Source organism: Cololabis saira, chromosome 24 (assembly GCF_033807715.1).
Source record: "Cololabis saira isolate AMF1-May2022 chromosome 24, fColSai1.1, whole genome shotgun sequence".
In the NCBI taxonomy this organism is placed as follows: domain Eukaryota; kingdom Metazoa; phylum Chordata; class Actinopteri; order Beloniformes; family Belonidae; genus Cololabis; species Cololabis saira.
In genome coordinates, this window is record NC_084610.1 from 7,906,063 (window position 1) to 7,924,384 (window position 18,322).

General features: G+C 40.2%; 1 protein-coding gene across 1 annotated transcript; it reads right to left on the minus strand.

Moving 5' to 3' along the window:
* Window positions 1-3,615: 3,615 nt before the first annotated feature.
* LOC133425040 (cystathionine beta-synthase-like) lies at window positions 3,616-16,945 on the minus strand. Its single transcript, XM_061715691.1, has 15 exons — window positions 16,839-16,945; window positions 10,046-10,346; window positions 8,976-9,082; window positions 8,599-8,733; window positions 8,439-8,518; window positions 7,189-7,393; window positions 6,999-7,090; window positions 6,752-6,877; window positions 6,575-6,659; window positions 6,382-6,487; window positions 5,726-5,803; window positions 5,428-5,562; window positions 5,188-5,296; window positions 4,608-4,692; window positions 3,616-4,359 (listed from the first exon to the last, which is right to left on the minus strand). Exons 2-15 carry the CDS (start codon window positions 10,336-10,338, stop codon window positions 4,229-4,231), a joined length of 1,767 nt encoding a protein of 588 aa, XP_061571675.1. The 5' UTR covers window positions 10,339-10,346; window positions 16,839-16,945; the 3' UTR covers window positions 3,616-4,228.
* Window positions 16,946-18,322: the final 1,377 nt, after the last annotated feature.

Here is an 18,322-nt window from a genome sequence, read left to right on the forward strand (position 1 = left end):
AACATGTTCTGATTTTAAATTTTCTGATTTTAAATTCAGCCACATGTTTCCTGGACAAATGAAATCACAGTTGGATCAGGTGGTGAAGGGACTAACACGCGGGGTCCATGAAAACCTGCTCCAGAGCACTCTTGACCTCAGACTGGGGCGACGGTTCATCTTTCAGCAGGAAAACGACCCGAAGCACAGCCAAGATTTCAAAGCAGTGGCTTTAGGACAATCTGTGAACGTCCTTGAGTTCAGCCAGAGCCCAGACTTGAACCGGTTGAACATCTCAGATCTGAAAATGTCTGTGCACCGACGCTTCCCATCCAACCTGATGGAGCTTGAGAGCTGCAAAGAGGAATGGACAAAACTGCCCGAAGATGGGTGTGCCAAGCTTGTGGCGTTATATTCAAAAAGATTTGAGGCTGTAATTGCTGCCAAAGGTGCATCAACAAAGTATTGAGCAAAGGCTGTGAATACCTATGTACATAAGATTTCTTTGTTTTTTATTTTTAATACATTTGCAAAAATCTTAAAAAAAAACTTTTTTCACATTGTCATAATGGGGTGTTGTGTGTAGAATTTTGAGGAAAAAAATTAATTTAATCAAATTAAGAATAAGGCTGTAACTTAGCAAAATGTGGAAAAAGTGAAGCGCTGTGAATACTTTCCGGATGCACTGTACTCCCAGTTCCCCCAATAATGTGATGACTGATGATCAAACTATGAAACCGCTAAATCCTTCCTGGGAACTGTCAGCTAAAGAAAGTCAACTATTTAGGGCTTAAACTAGTACACACTATTCCCCCGAAGAACAAACAGTATTCAAGGAAAAAAGACACACCGGCTGGGAATATGAAGGGGCAGTTAGACGGGTGGAGGCCGAGACAGAACTTCAATACACCATTCAGCACACTCACCAGATGATGCTGAAACATCCACAGCTCTACATCATCAACAGTATGTTCATATGTCTTTATTGGAAATTGTTGTTTAGCAATCGCCACAGAGAGCTGGAGGGTTCCAACATCTGGAGAGGAAGTGGGGGCCCCATCCTCAGGACGCGCTGCAGAGGACGGGGTGGCGGAGGAGGCTGAAGCAGACGAAGACGTGATCTCCGCTGCGTGCTTCACCATTTCAAGCAGGTATTTCAGCTCAAGGGTTTGTACAGCTATCGTCACGGGGACGGACCACTGAGGCTCATTCACTGCACACAGCTCCAATCCCATCCACACCTGAACTCCACCCAACAATTAGAGATGCACCGATCGATCGGCAACCGATCGGTATCGGCCGATACTGCCCCTATCGGTTTTGATCGGAGTTTTCTAAATAATCAGGCCGATCCGATGAGGTTTACAACAACAACCCGCCGCCCAGGCGTGCGTTCCCACACCTCAGACTGTGTCCTGAAGGGGCCTGACCGGCCTCGCCGGTACGGGAGTTTTACAAGGTCGAATAGGACAACTAATTTGAAGTTTGCAAAATATGTGCAAAGGAAATACCCCGAGTAGGAATGTTACAAAAGAATTTCAACACAACAAAGCTGATAAGACATTTCTAAGTTTGTTACATGGAGTATGTTTAGTTTTCAACGTTGGCTGACAATAAGGCAGAGAAAGAAAAGGAGCGTGCAGATTGACATTGACATTCGCACTTTTATTCTGAATAACAGCCTGTATTCAGCTTGTTAACAGTTTTGTGTTATTTATTTCAGAGGAAATTTAGAAAGAAAAAAAGGCTTTTATTAGGCTATGATGTTCCCGCGTTTGTTCAGTTTGTGGCTGACTTAAATAAATTGCCATTTAAAAATAGCTTTGTGTTTGTGTCAGATTTGTTTGTACAGACCATAATGCTTAGATTTCAGTGATGTGAATGCAAATGAATTGAAACCGTCAGGTTGATCAACAGTTTGTATTATTCTCCATACAGTACCTGCTGAAATGAAGGCTAGAGGGGCATTAATGGGAGCATTTAAAATAATGTTTTTTTTAAGTAACTAAAAAGTTACTTTTCATAGTAACTCATTAGTTTTTGGTCTAAGTAACTGAGTTACTTTTTAAAGAAGTAACTAGTAACGGTAACTAGTTACTATTTTTAGTAACTAGCGCAACACAGTCCAGGACTAACTGGTTCATTACTCACTATCTAGTTGGAGTGTGAGGCTTCTAAACTTCTCACTGGTTGTGCTGTGTCTTCAATAAAACAAACAAACTTACAAACAATTAAACCTTCAAATGGATCCTGAAGCAATTTAAAAAACTTTTTTTTTTCACCTTGTCTGCACACATATTAATGGTTAATACCATGCTGTTAAAAACCTAAGGCATATATGTGCATTGTTACTATATTTAATATATATACGCATACATATGCATACACATACATATATATACACATACAACCCGTTTTTTTGGGGGGGGGGGCACTGGAAATCTGCAACAAAAACCACAAATGAAACACGAAACCGACACGGAGCCAACCAAAACACGAGCAGCAATCGACCCAAATCTCGAGATCTACGGTAATCACAGTCTGAGCTACCGTAAGCTACCACGACTAACTAACCCCAAAAACTACAGAGCAAGCATGCAGGTGAACAAGCCAATGTGTATGGCTATATGTGTGTGTGTATATATCTGTTTGGCTATGTGTGTGTATGTATGTATGCATGTGTGTGTGTGCAATTTAAATAAGTTAACTAATGAACCAGTTGCTCCCACAAAAGATCCTGGTAGATACTGCTGGAATCCATGTGCTCAAACATGCGTATATGTTAATAAAATAAAAAACAAGCGTCTGCCCTCCTTTGAGTGCAACTGTATAAGATGGATGGCAAACATGGAAAAGTTCAACTGTGTTACCTACCAGTGCTGAATGTGAGGTCATCAGCTGAGCTTTAACTAAATTACAAGGACAAAACTTCAAGCACACCTCTTAACATGTTAGTCTGGTGATTTTTCTTTTTTTTTTTTTTCACAAATCAATTTTCATCAGCATAATTTCCCTTTTTCAATTAACCACTCTTTTATTAATTTCAAAACTAACTTTTGTGAACCTTTGACAACTGATGAAAAACCCAAGACTAAAATGTAAGCAAATAAAAAAATTAAACTGTACGCCAATCTCCAAGAAGACAGAATGAACATTAGACAAAATTTTCTCCTATTTATGATGTGAAAGTGTCATACTGGCAGTATACATTTGTTACCAACAAATCCATCCTGAAGGTTGAGAATTTTCTTTTGAACCGCTTTGAGCATTAACCTGAAGGAGGTCAGAGATTTTAGTTTCCCATTTTTCTCAGGTGCATCAAAGGCAACAAAAACAGATGTACCTTGTAAGGCGGCATGACAGCCCTCAACTTAAATATAAGTGTATATTTGTTTTAAAATGCATCACATTTTCAGCTTACTTATAATCCTCTAGTTTCTGTCAGCCAATTCAGTATTTTTAAACAGACCTGTGTCATGTTGGCACATACAAACCTAACTGCGGTCAGTAATTTGAGAAAAAAAACTCACTTCACATCGATTTCATCAACAAAAAAGAAAAGCAAGCAGGAAGATTTAAGTAGGAATTTCATGATGTCTGCTTTGATCTTTTTTCAACAACAAAAAGACATTTTTTTTAAATTTCATTTATTTATACGCATTCACTAAAGAAAAAAAAAAACTGCAATACAAAATGTTTTCCTCTAGACATAGCTAAAATTAAAATTCAAGACTTCTTTACAGTAACATGGTGTTGTGCACAGAAGTAGGAAATAATTGTGATCAAAGAAAAAAAAAAAAAAGCATTGAACAAGACTAACATAAGCTTATATACACAGCCTTCCAAGCTCTTATGATCAGAAAGATTAATGTACTTTTCAGTGTGTTTAGTTCCTTATGTTTGACAAACAAGGCAACAGCGATACAATCATGTATTTTTATGATAGTAGAGCAACATAAAGACCTTTAACGTGAGCCTGGAAGTAAACAAAAACTGTTCATAAATTACAAACTTACAATTGATCCAACCCTACAACAAGCTGAGCGTAGCATGATGCGTTCTGCCCAATCAATGGTAAGACTTGAGTTTTGAAACAAAACAGTAAATGCAAATGAGAGCCCACCCCAACCCAAACTTCAAACAGCAACATGTTTCTTCCTCTTACATCTCTGAGACATATCTATTAAACTCGTCAGGATTTGTGATACTTATGTATAGAAATGTTCCAGCGTGCTATCGTTTTAGCCGATCACAGCTCGTCTGTGGACTCTGACATGGAGCGCTCTCTCCTTTCCCGGCCCGTGACGAAGTTGAGCAGGTCGACGGCCGTCACCACGCCGAACACCATCTGCTTCATGACGGGGGAGCCGTCCGTCAGGTCTGAGCGGCAGGGAAAAACAGGGGAAAGGATTAAAACCACACATCACCGTTATGCAAGAGCTGATAATCAGTTGAGTTGGCCTCGACTCTGGTTAATAACACCACAGAAAAGGCAGCAGTGTACTTTTCTTATCTCTTTCAGACTGCTGGAAAAGTCAGGGCTGGAGAACGACTGGTGGCGAGCTCACCACCTGACCTCCAACAGCCTACGAGGCCAATAAAATAAACACGTGTGATTGTGAACTTACACTGGATCTGTTCGTGCACCACCAGGGCAAAGTGGTCAGTCTCAAGGATGCGGGATAACTTTCCCAAGTTATCAGTCAGACGGATCTGTGATTAAAGGTTGAGCAGAAGGTGATACTGTGATGAATACAGCATGAAAAAAAAAAAAGTAACACCTACACAAGGGAGTGTTAATTACAGAGTGAGATGGAAATGCTCAAAATGAAATATTTGCTGTTTGAAGCATCAAGTAATTTCTGGTAAAGCGGTTAATTGAGACATAAATGCCCGAGATCATAAATAATAGATTAACAAAGTTGCAATACCAACACTTGCCACATGGTGGTGCCAAAGACACAATTACCCAATAAATGTTACACACATATTTAATACCGTATTACAACACATTTATATATATATACATTTTAAGGTTTCATTTAAAAAAAATACTATCTTAACCGAATAATTACATGAGATAAAATCCTTACATTTTAAAATCAATTAGTTAATTTAACCTATATTAATCACTGAAGGGAAATTAACATATTTTTGAAGTGAAGCGAACTCTGAAAAGACATCTCAGACGTAGAAATCTGTGCCGACCTGTTTGAACTGCTTGTAGAGCACTTTGCTGACGGGGTCAGACAGCTGGATCTTTCCAGCGAGAATTGATGACAACATGTTCCCTAAAGTAACCATTCCCAGGATCAACCTGTACACAGACACACGGGGGAGTCAGCACTGTGATCGTAGACGGCACCAAGCTGAGCAACAGGAACATTTTGTTTCATCAAATGTAGCTAAAGCTCAAAAGGGTGGTGGTTTCCACAGAAAGGGCCTCACCCAGCCTCATCCACGACCGGCACCTGGTCGAATCGCTTCTCCTTGAGGATTTTGATGGTCTTCTGGCAGGTGACACTTGGCAGGACGGTAAGAGGGGCTGACAGGTTCAAGCACTGCAGCTTCCAGTTCCACCACCTGAGGTAGAAAGACACAAGAGGATATTACACGTGCGCACAGAGGAGCTTTGCAAGTCAAACCTGACCTGTGTTCCACCTGATAAACATTTGCATGCATATCTGTCCATAGCGTTGAGTAAACCTATAAACTTTACATGCTTCATGGAGGCCTCTACACTTACCAAGGCTTCTTCTCCATCAGGTCTTCCTCTCTCAGGAAGCCTCTCTCCACCATCCACTTGTCATTCAGGAACTTAGACCTTGAGGACGGGGAAAGAAAAACCAGTTTTGATAAAGGCTGGGTATCGATTCAAATGTCAAGAATCGATTCGATTCCGATTCTTAATATTTTCAGAATCGATTATCATGATTCGATTCGATGTTGATTGGGCTTAGTGTTATTTAAAATGTTTTTTGAGCTGTTGCCTGAATTATATGACTAAAATAACTAAAATATATATATATATATATATATATATATATATATATAATTATTGTGAAATAACTTAGAAATAAATAACTCAAACAGGCCTTTCAATATCCATTTAAAGTGCAAAAAAGATAGAAATTGCAACAGTTCATGCAGTAAACAAATCATTTTAGCTTATCTAATTTATTCTGTCAGCGAAAATGAGGAAAAAAAAAAAATATTTTTTTTTTTTTTTTTTTTTTTTTAAATCGATCTTTAGACATAAGAATCGATTTTTAAGGAATTAATATGAGAATCGATTTAGAATCGGAAAATCTATTTTTTTTCAACACAGGCCTAGTTTTGATCAAACTGTCGTGATGCACGCTGATCAGATGAGTGACTGTCCACAGTGGAGGACTGACTCACATGTAGTTGCGGATGGAGTCGGGCAGGATGACCACACAGCGCTGGCCCTCCTTCAGCTCCTTGGCCACTTTTACAGCTGCTGCCATGGCGGTCCCAGAGCTGCCTCCTGTTCCAGGGGAGGGCAAAGGCTGAGTTTATACGGCACCCGGAGGAAGTTCAGCCCAACATCTGATGCAATGATTGCTCGACTTACCGCACAGCAGGCCTTCGTCTCTAATGAGCATACGAGACATGTTGAAGGACTCCTCATCGTTGGACTTGTACCAGGTATCCACAACCTGGAATGATCCAAATGAAAATAAACTACTTAATAACAATTTAACGGTTCTCACAGGATCGCGGTTTTAAAAACAAAGCTGAATGAACTCACGGATCTGTCGAGGACAGTCGGGACAAAGTCGTATCCAATTCCCTCCACCTCATACTGGGTCTTATCAGTCTTGTTCAGATCGTCAGGCTCAGCCAGGATGGAGCCTTCTGGGTCAACACCAACGATCTGCACTCACAACATATCACTTACTTACAACAACAGTGGAAACAATTCTGGCCAACTCCACGAATAACTCATTCAGATACAAATGTCACAACTTCAGACGGGGTCATAGAAAGCAGCTTACTTTGATGTTTGGGCATTTTTCCTTCAGTTTGCGAGCAATCCCTGTGATTGTCCCCCCGGTGCCGGCGCCAGCCACCAGCATGTCCACTTTACCTGTTCGGGACAAGCAGGGAGTCAAATGTGTAACTTGAGGGTTGGAAATTAATAAGGAAACAGTTTTGAACGTCCACATTTTAGTAAGATGTTCGTACCGCCGCACTGCTCCAGGATCTCCTCCGCCGTGGTGTCGTAGTGGGCCAGCGGGTTGCTGGGGTTGCGGTACTGATCCAGGATGTGGGAGTTGGGGATCTCGTTCTTCAGGCGCCAGGCCACTCCCACGTGAGACTCTGGTGAGTCGAAACGAGCGCTGGTGGGCGTACGGACGATCTCTGCTCCGAGAGCTCTCAGGACATCCACCTGGAGACAGAAACATTCAGCATTCTCTAGTGTGCTTGTGAAATAAAGTGGGGATGACTTGACTGAACATAAGGAGGTCCAATATCTTCAGTTTAATGCCACCTAGTGGCAAAACTGCAGATTGCAGCCAATGATAGGAACACAAGCTCCAATATTAGGCATCTTTCAGCTTTTCTCTTCATGGGTTGCCACATAGAGCTGGGTATCGATTCAAATGTCAAGAATCGATTCGATTCCAATTCTTAAGATTCAGAATCGATTATCACCATTTGATTTGATCTGATATTGATTTGGGTTAGTGTTGCCTGGATTATATGACTGTAAAATAACTATTGAAATAATTATTTCACAATAATTATTGTGAAATAACTAAGAAAATAAATAACTCAAATAAGCATTTCAATATCCATTTAAAGTGCAAAAAAAGAAAGAAATTGCAACAGCTCAAGCAGTAAACAAATTATTTTAGCTTGTCTGATTTATTCTGTCACCAGACACACGCTTCCCATGAAGCACCTGGCATTTTTCAGGTATTTCATGACAAACGATGTCCGATAACAGAGAAACCAAACAAGCTATAATAAATATAGATAATGTGAACTTCATTGAACTTATATAACATTTAGAAATTTAAGCTGAAATGTCCAGCATTTTCTCTAAAGAAAAGTGTAATGATAAAAAAAAAAATACATATATTATTTTTTTTAATCAAAAAAATAAATAAATAAATAAAATTAAAAAAATAAATAAAAATAAAAAAATCGACCTTTAGACTTACAAATCGATTTTTAGGAATTAATATGAATATCGATTTAGAATCAGAAAATCAATTTTTTCAACACAGGCTTATTGCCACAGCAACGCCCTTGCTCTGTTATCTGGCCAGGGAACCGGCGCTACGAGGGGCTGGGGCAATGAGGTCAATGTGGAGTTTAGTCAGTCACTTTGAGACTTTATGATCTTCATGATGCGTCAAAGAAAAAAAAAAAAAAAAAAGAAAATGCATGAAAAAAATCTGCACTTTCCATGTTGGGGGAGGTCTCACCTTCTCCATGCTCATCTTCTCAGGCATGACGATGATGCAACGGTAGCCCTTCACAGCTGCAGCCAGAGCCAGTCCGATGCCTGAGGACATGCGTGTTATTAAACCTTCCTGCACCTCCAAATTAACATACCCTTCATACTTTTAGAGACATCTTAGTTACCGGTATTTCCAGAGGTGGGCTCTATGATAGTGTCTCCTGGATGCAGCAGCCCGGCTCTCTCGGCGTCCTCCACCATCCGCAGGCTGATCCTGTCCTTGACGCTGCCGCCAGCGTTGAAAAACTCGCACTTGGCCACTACACCAGACACAACAAGAAGAGATATGTCAACGTTACAGTAAACAGTGATATTGGCAGGTGATTCAGAGATGCCTAGACATGCAAGCAACCAGGAACCGCCGTCTCTACAAGTCAAACAGCAATCAAATCTGAATTGCACGCCAGGTGTCACCCGTGGCATGTTTACACACTGTTATTATTAGGTGCAGTAGTTACAGTCACACCTCCAGTCTGCTTTGTGAGAGTGATAAATTACTCACATATTTCACATTTGAGTCCAAACAGCTTGGGAATCTTGTTGATGCGCACCAGAGGTGTGTCACCGATCCTGTGCAGGATGTTTGGGAGGATGGTAGGAGTAGGTGTTCTGGGAGGACAGGTGGAAGAAACAAGTCTCAACAAAGAGAAAGTATTGAGAGAAGCAAACCTACGACGGAGTATTAGGGCCAAACTAAGACAAAACATTTGTTGGAAATTACGATAATAAAGTCATAATATAATGAGAATAAAGTCGTAAAATTACGAGAATAAAGTCATAATGTTGCAAGAATAAAGTCGTAACAGAATAAAGTCGTAACATTACGAGAATAAAGTCGTAACGTTGCGAGAATAAAGTCATAATGTTGCGAGAATAAAGTCGTAATGTTGCGAGAATAAAGTCGTAATATTACGAGAATAAAGTCGTAATGTTACGAGAATAAAGTCGTAATGTTACGAGAATAAAGTCGTAATGTTGCGAGAATAAAGTCGTAATGTTGCGAGAATAAAGTCGTAATGTTGCGAGAATAAAGTCGTAATATTACGAGAATAAAGTCGTAATATTACGAGAATAAAGTCATAATGTTGCGAGAATAAAGTCGTAATATTATGAGAATAAAGTCGTAATATTACGAGAATAAAGTGGTAATTTATGAGAATAAATTGGTAATTTATGAAAATAAGGTCGTAATATTACAAGAATAAAGTGTTAATTTATGAGAACTAACAGGAAGAGCATCTTCTCCCTGTGTTAAAATGAGGAATCTTGTGAAGTTATATTTATAATATATTTAATATTAGGCCTACGACTTCATTCTCGTAATATTAAGACTTTATTCTCGTAATAATACGACTTTATTCTCACAACATTATGACTTTATTTTCGTAATTTCCATTTATTTTTTTGTCCTAGTTTGGCCCTAATACTCCGTCGTACAAACCTGAGTCGTGTTACAAAAGTTTGTTTCACTGGTTTGGGAAGCGTAAACAACTTTCACGCTTGTATACCAAAATCTGCACAAGACTGCTTTGTTCATAGAGAATAAAGACGGAAACTGAACTCCAACGTTACCTTGGAACCTGCTTGTGAGGGGAGTCGGCTTTGGAGGCTCCCAGGCTCCATGTGCAGCGGCTGGGGAGGTCGGGCCGGATCCATTTCCTGTCAGGACCGGGTTCCTTTGTCTTAATCTGAACGGTCCGGCTGGACTCCTGCGGCTCCTCCACCGCGGCGCGCTTCTCCACGCCGTTCACCGGGAACGAGGCCTCGTGCAGCTTCAGGTCTCCGTTGGTGAGGTGCAGCTTGGCGGCGTGCGGGCAGACGCTGCCCTTGACGGGAGCCTCTTTAGTCGAGGGAACCGATGGCATTGTTTACTCTGCCGATAAACAGGAAACGGGATTATGTAACCGTGAATTGCACTTTTAAACTTAGAAATGAAGCCTTTAAGTAAAAAAACATTAACATCTTATCCTTGCTGGAGGCAATATGGTACTTTAAATGCACATCATGCACATATTTTTTGGAATTGTGAAAAATTTACATTTTTCTGGAATGATGTACATTCAGTTTTGACAAAAGTACTTGGATATGAGATTCCATTAACATGTACTGTCTTATACTTGTGTCATATTGCAACGGTAGTGCAGGCAGAGGATCACTTTTTTTTTTTCTTCTTCTTCCTTTTTTCTTTTTTATTGGATAGATTATTAATGTGCTAACCCACAAGTTTATGTTTGTTTTTCTACTTTTTATTTTTATTTGTTTGTTTGTTGCACTGTGAATATACAGATAATTTTTTGTGATCTGGTAAAAATGTGCAGTTGTAAAAAAAAAAACTGAAAATCTAATAAAAACAAAGTGACAAAAAAAAGAAATGAAGCCTTTACTGGTAAGAATGTCCTGATAACTTTGTCTAAATGTTTGCGAAAAGGTCATAGTACGCCATACGAAACAATAGAACAGAAAATATGCATTTCCTCATGGAAAAATCATCAGTAGAGTCATCCATCACCTGGCAGTGTGGTTAGAAAATAATACATCCACTTTAAACTTCCTGTATTTACAGCAGGACTAAGAGGCGAACAGCATACCAGAATATCCCTGAGTCACTTTAGGGGTTAAGTGAGACATGTGACACATTAATATACTTTTGTTTCCTCCTAGAGCAACATATGAGCCTTTAAACAACCTATTCAAGTCACACTCGAGGCCCACGGACATGTGCAGAGATGTCAGGAGAAGTGCGTGAGGTCAGAGCCGGGGCATGCTGAAGAAGGTTCATACGTGTGCCGAGAAAAGCAGTGGAAAACAAACGCCCCCCTTTATTTCCCGTTTTAAAAGGCCAACCCAGGCCACGTAATTACCGTAAGTGCACGTGGCGTCTACCACCCACGCAGAATCCTTTCTGCACTGTTCATTTTGCAGAGTCACGGTGAGCGAACAGATCCTGTTTCATCAGAGTGGAGGAAAGGGAGCGTGGACTCAGAGAGGTTGGCTGATGTGGCTTTCGTTAATGTTGCATCACCCGGCCCCGAGAGATGAATAGAACAAAGCTTTCTTAAAGCTTTAAGGAGCTTTATGGTTTCCCACGAAATACACAACTAAGATCTGGCAGGTCATCAACCGACTCTTGTTAATACGACACTACGGCGCTTATCTCCAGGCTTTTAGTTGGACCAGTTTATGCTCTACCCATAAAACAATGCCCGACCTTTGTGTTCTTCTAAGCCGATAACGGCTGTGATGTTGTAAAAGTCAGTTTTAATTCATTCTTGACAAACTTAATCTTGAGATTTGTAGAATATTCCTTTTATTTATGACTCAACAAGCAAAACTCACACATTTTCTGAGCTCTCCAGTGATTTACAGTCATTTTCTCTGTTTATGAGGACATAAAGACCTAATCTATCCGTCCTGGTGCGACATCGGAAGACTTTTCTTCCTCAATATAAAGAGGAACCGCTGGTCTTCACCACATGGGAAGAACGGCTCGCGTTACATTGTTTTATTATCTACAGGAAACATAGGAGCCGGCGCCGCTGCAAAGCTCCTCGGCAAGGAAGCACTATTAAAAAAAAAAAAAAAAAAAATGGAGGTTGACTCAACTTCATGCAGCCGAACACATCCAAAAGGAAGTCGTTATCCCATCTAAGTAGGCATGGGGCGATATACGATATTATCGTATATCGCGATAAAAAACGGCCGCGATAACGTTATCGTGGGGTACTGTAATTTTTTTTATTTATTTATTTTTTTTATTGGTCACACAAGGCTACCAGCCAGGTAGAAGCCAGTGTTATTTTTTTTCATGTATTTTATTAATATTATTTATTATTATTATTTATTTAATATTTTTTCAGAGAGTAGTACAATCTGTGTGCATTTGACTACTGTGGCACTTTATTTTCACTCAATCTTTGTGTTGGCCATGCAGCTTTTGTTTTGTATACTACAGAGCAGTGCCTTTATTTTATTATTTTTCCAGAGAGCCGTACTAAGTAGCAGGCAGCCAGCCACTGTTAAAGTTTCAGAGAGTATTACAATCAGTGTGCATTTGGCTCTACTTTGTCACTTTATTTCTATTTGTCACTTATTTCTTTTGACTCTCAGGGAAGTATTTTCTTACAAAAAAAGAAAGTTCAAATAAGTACCGGTACCGGTACTATAGTTTACACTTTGTAATGCATAACATTTACAGTACACTATTTGTTCTCTACCTCAAGTGTCACTGTGTTGAGAATGATTTGAGAATAAATGTTCTGAAGGAACCAGTGGATCCACGGTTAGTGTTTTTCCTTGCATTTTAAGAATTTTATAAGCGACGCGCTAATATCGTGATAATATCGGAATCGTGATATTTTTGTCCACTAATATCGTGATATGAAATTTTCATATCGTCCCATGCCTACATCTAAGTAGGCACAATTCTCTACATTCCTGCATTTTAATGCACAACTCTTATTTCCAGGTTTCCAGTCCCAACAAACTCAAAAGGAAACTCTGTTGGATAAACATACAACCAATCAAAGACCAGACTAGTATCAAGAAAAGACGTCAGAATGGCGTGCAGTGGAGGAGGAGTTTATTACTGCTGTTGGTTTTGCAGTAAAAACCCGTTGATCCAAGCTGTTATTAGCAACCTGCTGCCACGTTGGTAGTTTTGAGTAATGGTTCTGGGACATATGGACTCCTCCAACCCTTTACGATTGGTTTGGCACATCCTGTACTGGTGGAAACGGCTGGATGACGGGAACACCAGACCCATTTCATTTAGTTAATGCCTCTCGCTGGCGAGGATACAACATACCCACTTTTCAGACTGATGTGTACCAGGAAGGGAACGTCTCCATTTACAGCACCAATGGACTTAATCAGCATTGTGGAAACTCTTTTGGCAGAAGCTCAGTTGTAGCAATGTTCTGTGTACATATACAGGTCAAACCTTCTAATACAGAAGTATATGAACCTTCACTAACGCCCAGAACAAACACCCTAGCCAGCCGTGAAAGCCGAGGCCCCTCTTTGACTCCAACGCAAGCTAAATCCACGTTTACACAGTCAACCAAGCAGAAAGCTCCGCATGGGATGGAAAAGTGTCGTCAGATCCACACGTACATTTAAGGTTCAGTGATCATCACTATTCCAGTTGGTAACCCCCAGAAACGCGCTGCCTCCTTTTCCATTAGTGGATTTCAAACCTGCCGGCCGATGCCTATTCTGGCTACGACCGCCGCGGTGAATCTGGGAAAGAGCGTGCACTTCAGCAGAGTTCAACAAGGCAACACGATCCTCTGTGACAGCACGCTCAGCAACCGGGCCAGGCGCCGCCGTGAAAAAGACTTTAGGAGATTTAATAAGGCAAAGCTTTAATTCTGTTTAATACGGCGGAGTCAATCCATCAGCCCAAACCCCAATTACCCACAAGGCTTGAGAAACCCAACGAAAGGATCACCTGATCTGTCTGGCCACAATAAACCCACTTTAAGAAAATAAAATCCCCTTTCAGACGCTGCTGTCATTAATCAGCTTAATTTCTAAATCGCCTCCGGTATGCTGATGCCTCTGAAAGTAAATTGTTCCCTGCTCAGCAGGGAACAATTTATGACTTGGGAATACTTGGTAATGTCTCGAGTGTGGGACAGGTAATTGTGCTGCCAGAAACAAACACAACCAAAGTATCAGCTGTTTAACAACGCAAGGAGAGCTGCTTTATGGGAGTTCACTCAGCCGAAGCAAACGGCCGCTCCAATGTGAACAGCAGGAATGCCGGCCGTGGAAACACAACGTGGACTTGTACACCTGAACGCCCAGCAGCGCCACGGGGGCGGGAGGGAGAATAATTACTAAATTTGGGGGGGTTTAACAAGCAAATTAACCATTATTGATATCATTGTCTATAGTATAAAAAACGCAGAACTGTGCACTTTACCGACTAGGTTAACTGCATTTAACCAACAAGTCTGTTGTACGTATGCAGATGTTGGGGGTAGCTGACCTGGGAGGAGTCACCGGCTTTGTTCTGGGTTACAAAGAGGGCAGCGGTTTGTCTTTGCACCAACAGCCGTATCTTAATCTCTCTTAAAATAACAAACAAAAGGATATACAAATTGTGCTAAATTTGTGTGACCCCTGAAGAGTCAGGTTTCCGTGGTAACTCAGGCGAAGAAGCCGGAGAACAAAGTTGGCCGTTGTCATTTCTAGTAAGAGCCGAACTAGTTCACCATGGGGACTAGGGGTGGGTTAAAAATATCGATATCGATATTTTATCGATATGCATGTGTAGGAACGATTATCGATACATAAATCCAAGTATCGATTTAAAAAAAAAATATATATATATATATTTTTTTTTTAATCCCGATTTTTTCCCCCATTTTATCACCCAGTGCTCCTACCTAAGTCAGTCCTGGGCATTGCTCCATCTACCAACACCGGGAGGCCCTGCACTGAGCTCAAGTCTCCTCCTTACTTGAGGAGTGAGCAGGCTGCTTCTTTTCACCAGGCAGGGTGGGGTTTCTCTGGCCAGACGTGGTGCGTGGAAGGATCATGTTATTCCCTTATTGTAACCAGAATATCGAATCGTATCGTCTTGGGACCTAGTGTATCGGAATCGTATCGTATCGGGAGGTCAGTGATGATACCCAGCTCTAATCGGGACAGCACTCGTTCACACACAATACCTTCGAGTACACACCGTAGGTAGTACATTGTGTTTGAGTGTACTTATGAAAAGTATGCTATCTGGAACATAGCTCCCCCTAAGGGCGGGGAGGCGAAACTGCTTTTCCAATCCAGATTCACACTCATTCGATTTCTTGTTCGCTCACTCTTGTCAATACTTTGAGCCTGGAGCCGTGCACTCACTCACACAGCTTTCAACAGGCCTGTCACACCGAACAACCTAGAACATTTCTTCCTGCGAGACACACAATTCTGGTCTTTTCACAGTCCCACCTTCATGCTGAAAGCTGTACTTACACCCATCTCCATATTCTGTTAAATGGATGCTTTAAGTTTGTGACAGCCCCTTAGGCCGTGCACTAGACCGGTTAGGGTTGGAGCTGACAGATTCCAGCAGTATAACAACCCTGAAGCAGCACTGAACACCACCATGAAGGTGTATCCTCTTGTGTTCAACTGAACCGGGCTCATCTACAGCAATCCTGAGTTATGTGGCGGTGTAGCAGCTCGTCATGGGAAAATGACCTTCAGGACACCTTGTCAGAGACTGTGGCTCGGCTTCAGATCATCATCACGACTGCTGCGACTACAGCTGAATCTGAGAGGAGACTTTCCTCAGGAACATAACATTCTTAATGCTTTGTTCATGCTCTCTATGGAGAAGAAACTTGTCAAAAACTGGACAAAATTTATGGACAAAAAATAAAAACATGTCGTTATAATGTTGCGATTGTTATTATTTTGTCATTTCATTTATTCAAATACAGATGTGATACTTTAGTACGTTGGAGAGACCATGAGAGGTGGACCGCCCTTCTTAAAAGTAATTCAAAATACCAATAAAGTAACCAAAAATGATTTTTTTTAAACCCAAAACTAAATTGTGCTGCTTTAAAAAAAAAAGGGGGGGAAAAAATTGAAAATTTGAAAAATGATGTTAACATGTAAGGTTTGTGGCGAGACATTTTGTTTTTAAAAATTCATTTTTTTTTTTTTTAAAGGGAAATTACTCAGCATTTGATGGTGTCAGGTTGTATATTTTGCTGATTTTCTTGGTGATTTTTCACCGGAGAAAAATTCCCAAGTGCATTGGGACAGCTGTGATGGGCTGGATCTGGGTTTTATAGATTGAAAGACTGAAAAAGGAAACCCGTTTTACAATATAATAAAAATAATATGAACAGAAAAAAAATATAAATATAAATATAATATAATATAAATATAAAAAGATAAATAAATATTAAATCAACTTGTGTTTACATGAATTCGTTTTTCCGGATTGGTACATAAACTAAAATGACCAGCTTTAACCGACAACACGTGCAACATCCAGCTGAACGTAACACGATGCTCTTTTAAAAAAGACCTGGCGGAGTAAAGAGATGGAAATAGAGATGGAAATAGCACTGCGGGCAGAGAGATACACGCCACACCAAACATATCAGGGCTACCCGACCCCTTTCACGTGTAATGACATATACCGACTAATATGAGACCCAATTAAGTGATATTTGGGCAACAAAGGACGTTAACCGCCGCACTTCACCTATTGCATCATCTCGCCCGAATGAAACGTGCTTGATTAAACTGATAACGCAATAAAATAAATAACTAATACGTCTTCATTAATAATTCTAATGTTATTTCCCGTTCACTGCGGCACCGCTGGAGCATTTCCCCCACTCACCTGGGTGTTTAGATGTGTGTGAAGCGTTTACCAGCCTCCCGTATCCTCCGTGCGGACTAAACTGCGAGCCACTACAGCGCAGGTTTTCTCCTCACGCAGCCCACGTGGGCCGCGCCGGGAGGACGTGCCCAAGCTCGACTCCCATTGGCTGCGTCGAGGGCGTCTGTTTAGACCGCTCAGCCAATCAGAGCGCAGCTTTCCTCCAGGGGGCGGGCTTGAGAAAAGGCCGTGGTCCGCGCCAGCTGTTTGCTCTGTATTGACCCAACACGCAGCCCACGCATGTGACAGACTTCTCATGACCCCCCCAACGCCAACTTATGATTCATCACTCTTATATTTATGCACTTTTTTTCCTCATACATTTTGTGTCATTTTGGTGGCAGAAAAGTGGAAACTTTAATAGGTTGACCAACTAAAAAAAATTGAAAATAATTTTCCTTTCATATTACTATATGTCCATTACCTTCTGGTATTGTTGTCCTTACAATTGCTGGTATTTATTATAGATATAAGTTAACGGTTAACTGTCACCTGTGATGACAATTTACAGGACTGTCTCAGAAAATTAGAATATTGTGATAAAGTTCTTTATTTTCTGTAATGCAATTAAAAAAACAACAATGTCATACAATCTGGATTCATTACAAATCAACTGAAATATTGCAAGCCTTTTATTATTTTAATATTGATGATCATGGCTTACAATTTAAGATTAAGATTCCCAGAATATTCAAATTTTTTGAGATAGGATATTTGAGTTTTCTTAAGCTGTAAGACATGATCCGCAATATTAAAATAATAAAAGGCTTGCAATATTTCAGTTGATTTGTAATGAATCCAGAATGTCAATGACATTTTTGTTTTTGTAATTGCATTACAGAAAATCACAATATTCTAATTTTCTGAGACAGTCCTGTATATAGTTCCTGGATTTGCACACATTGTGGCCATGAAATGCAGATGCATTTCATGGCCACAATGTGTGTAAATTTAGGTGAGGCAAACTGTAGAATCATTTTTATTATAATTTGATATAGGTCTTTGGTTCATTGTTTTGGCTTAAATGTTGAGACAGGAGGAAGCCTTAAAAAAAAAATCTGTCAAATGCGAAACAGGGGTGGGATTAAATACATTTTCTTCTTCCCACTCCCTTTCGAGTGTTAACGAATTAATTTTTATTTTGAACTTGCACCTGATAAAGGTATTTGTTTAATTTTCTGTTGCACACAGGTTACTTATGTTATATTGTATTCCTCGAAATAAATATGAATTGAATATAATTCAGAAATGTAACTGTAGTATACCCACTTTTATACCACTTATGACAATTTTCAACAGCATTGCTGCAGATTGAGTTTCCTGGAAGTATTTATGGTAAATTTTCAGTTTCAGAATAAAATCTAAATCAAGAGGTTTAAAGACTAACTCCTGCATTGACAGGGATCTATATTACATTTGATACTTTTCATTATACCGATTTTTAA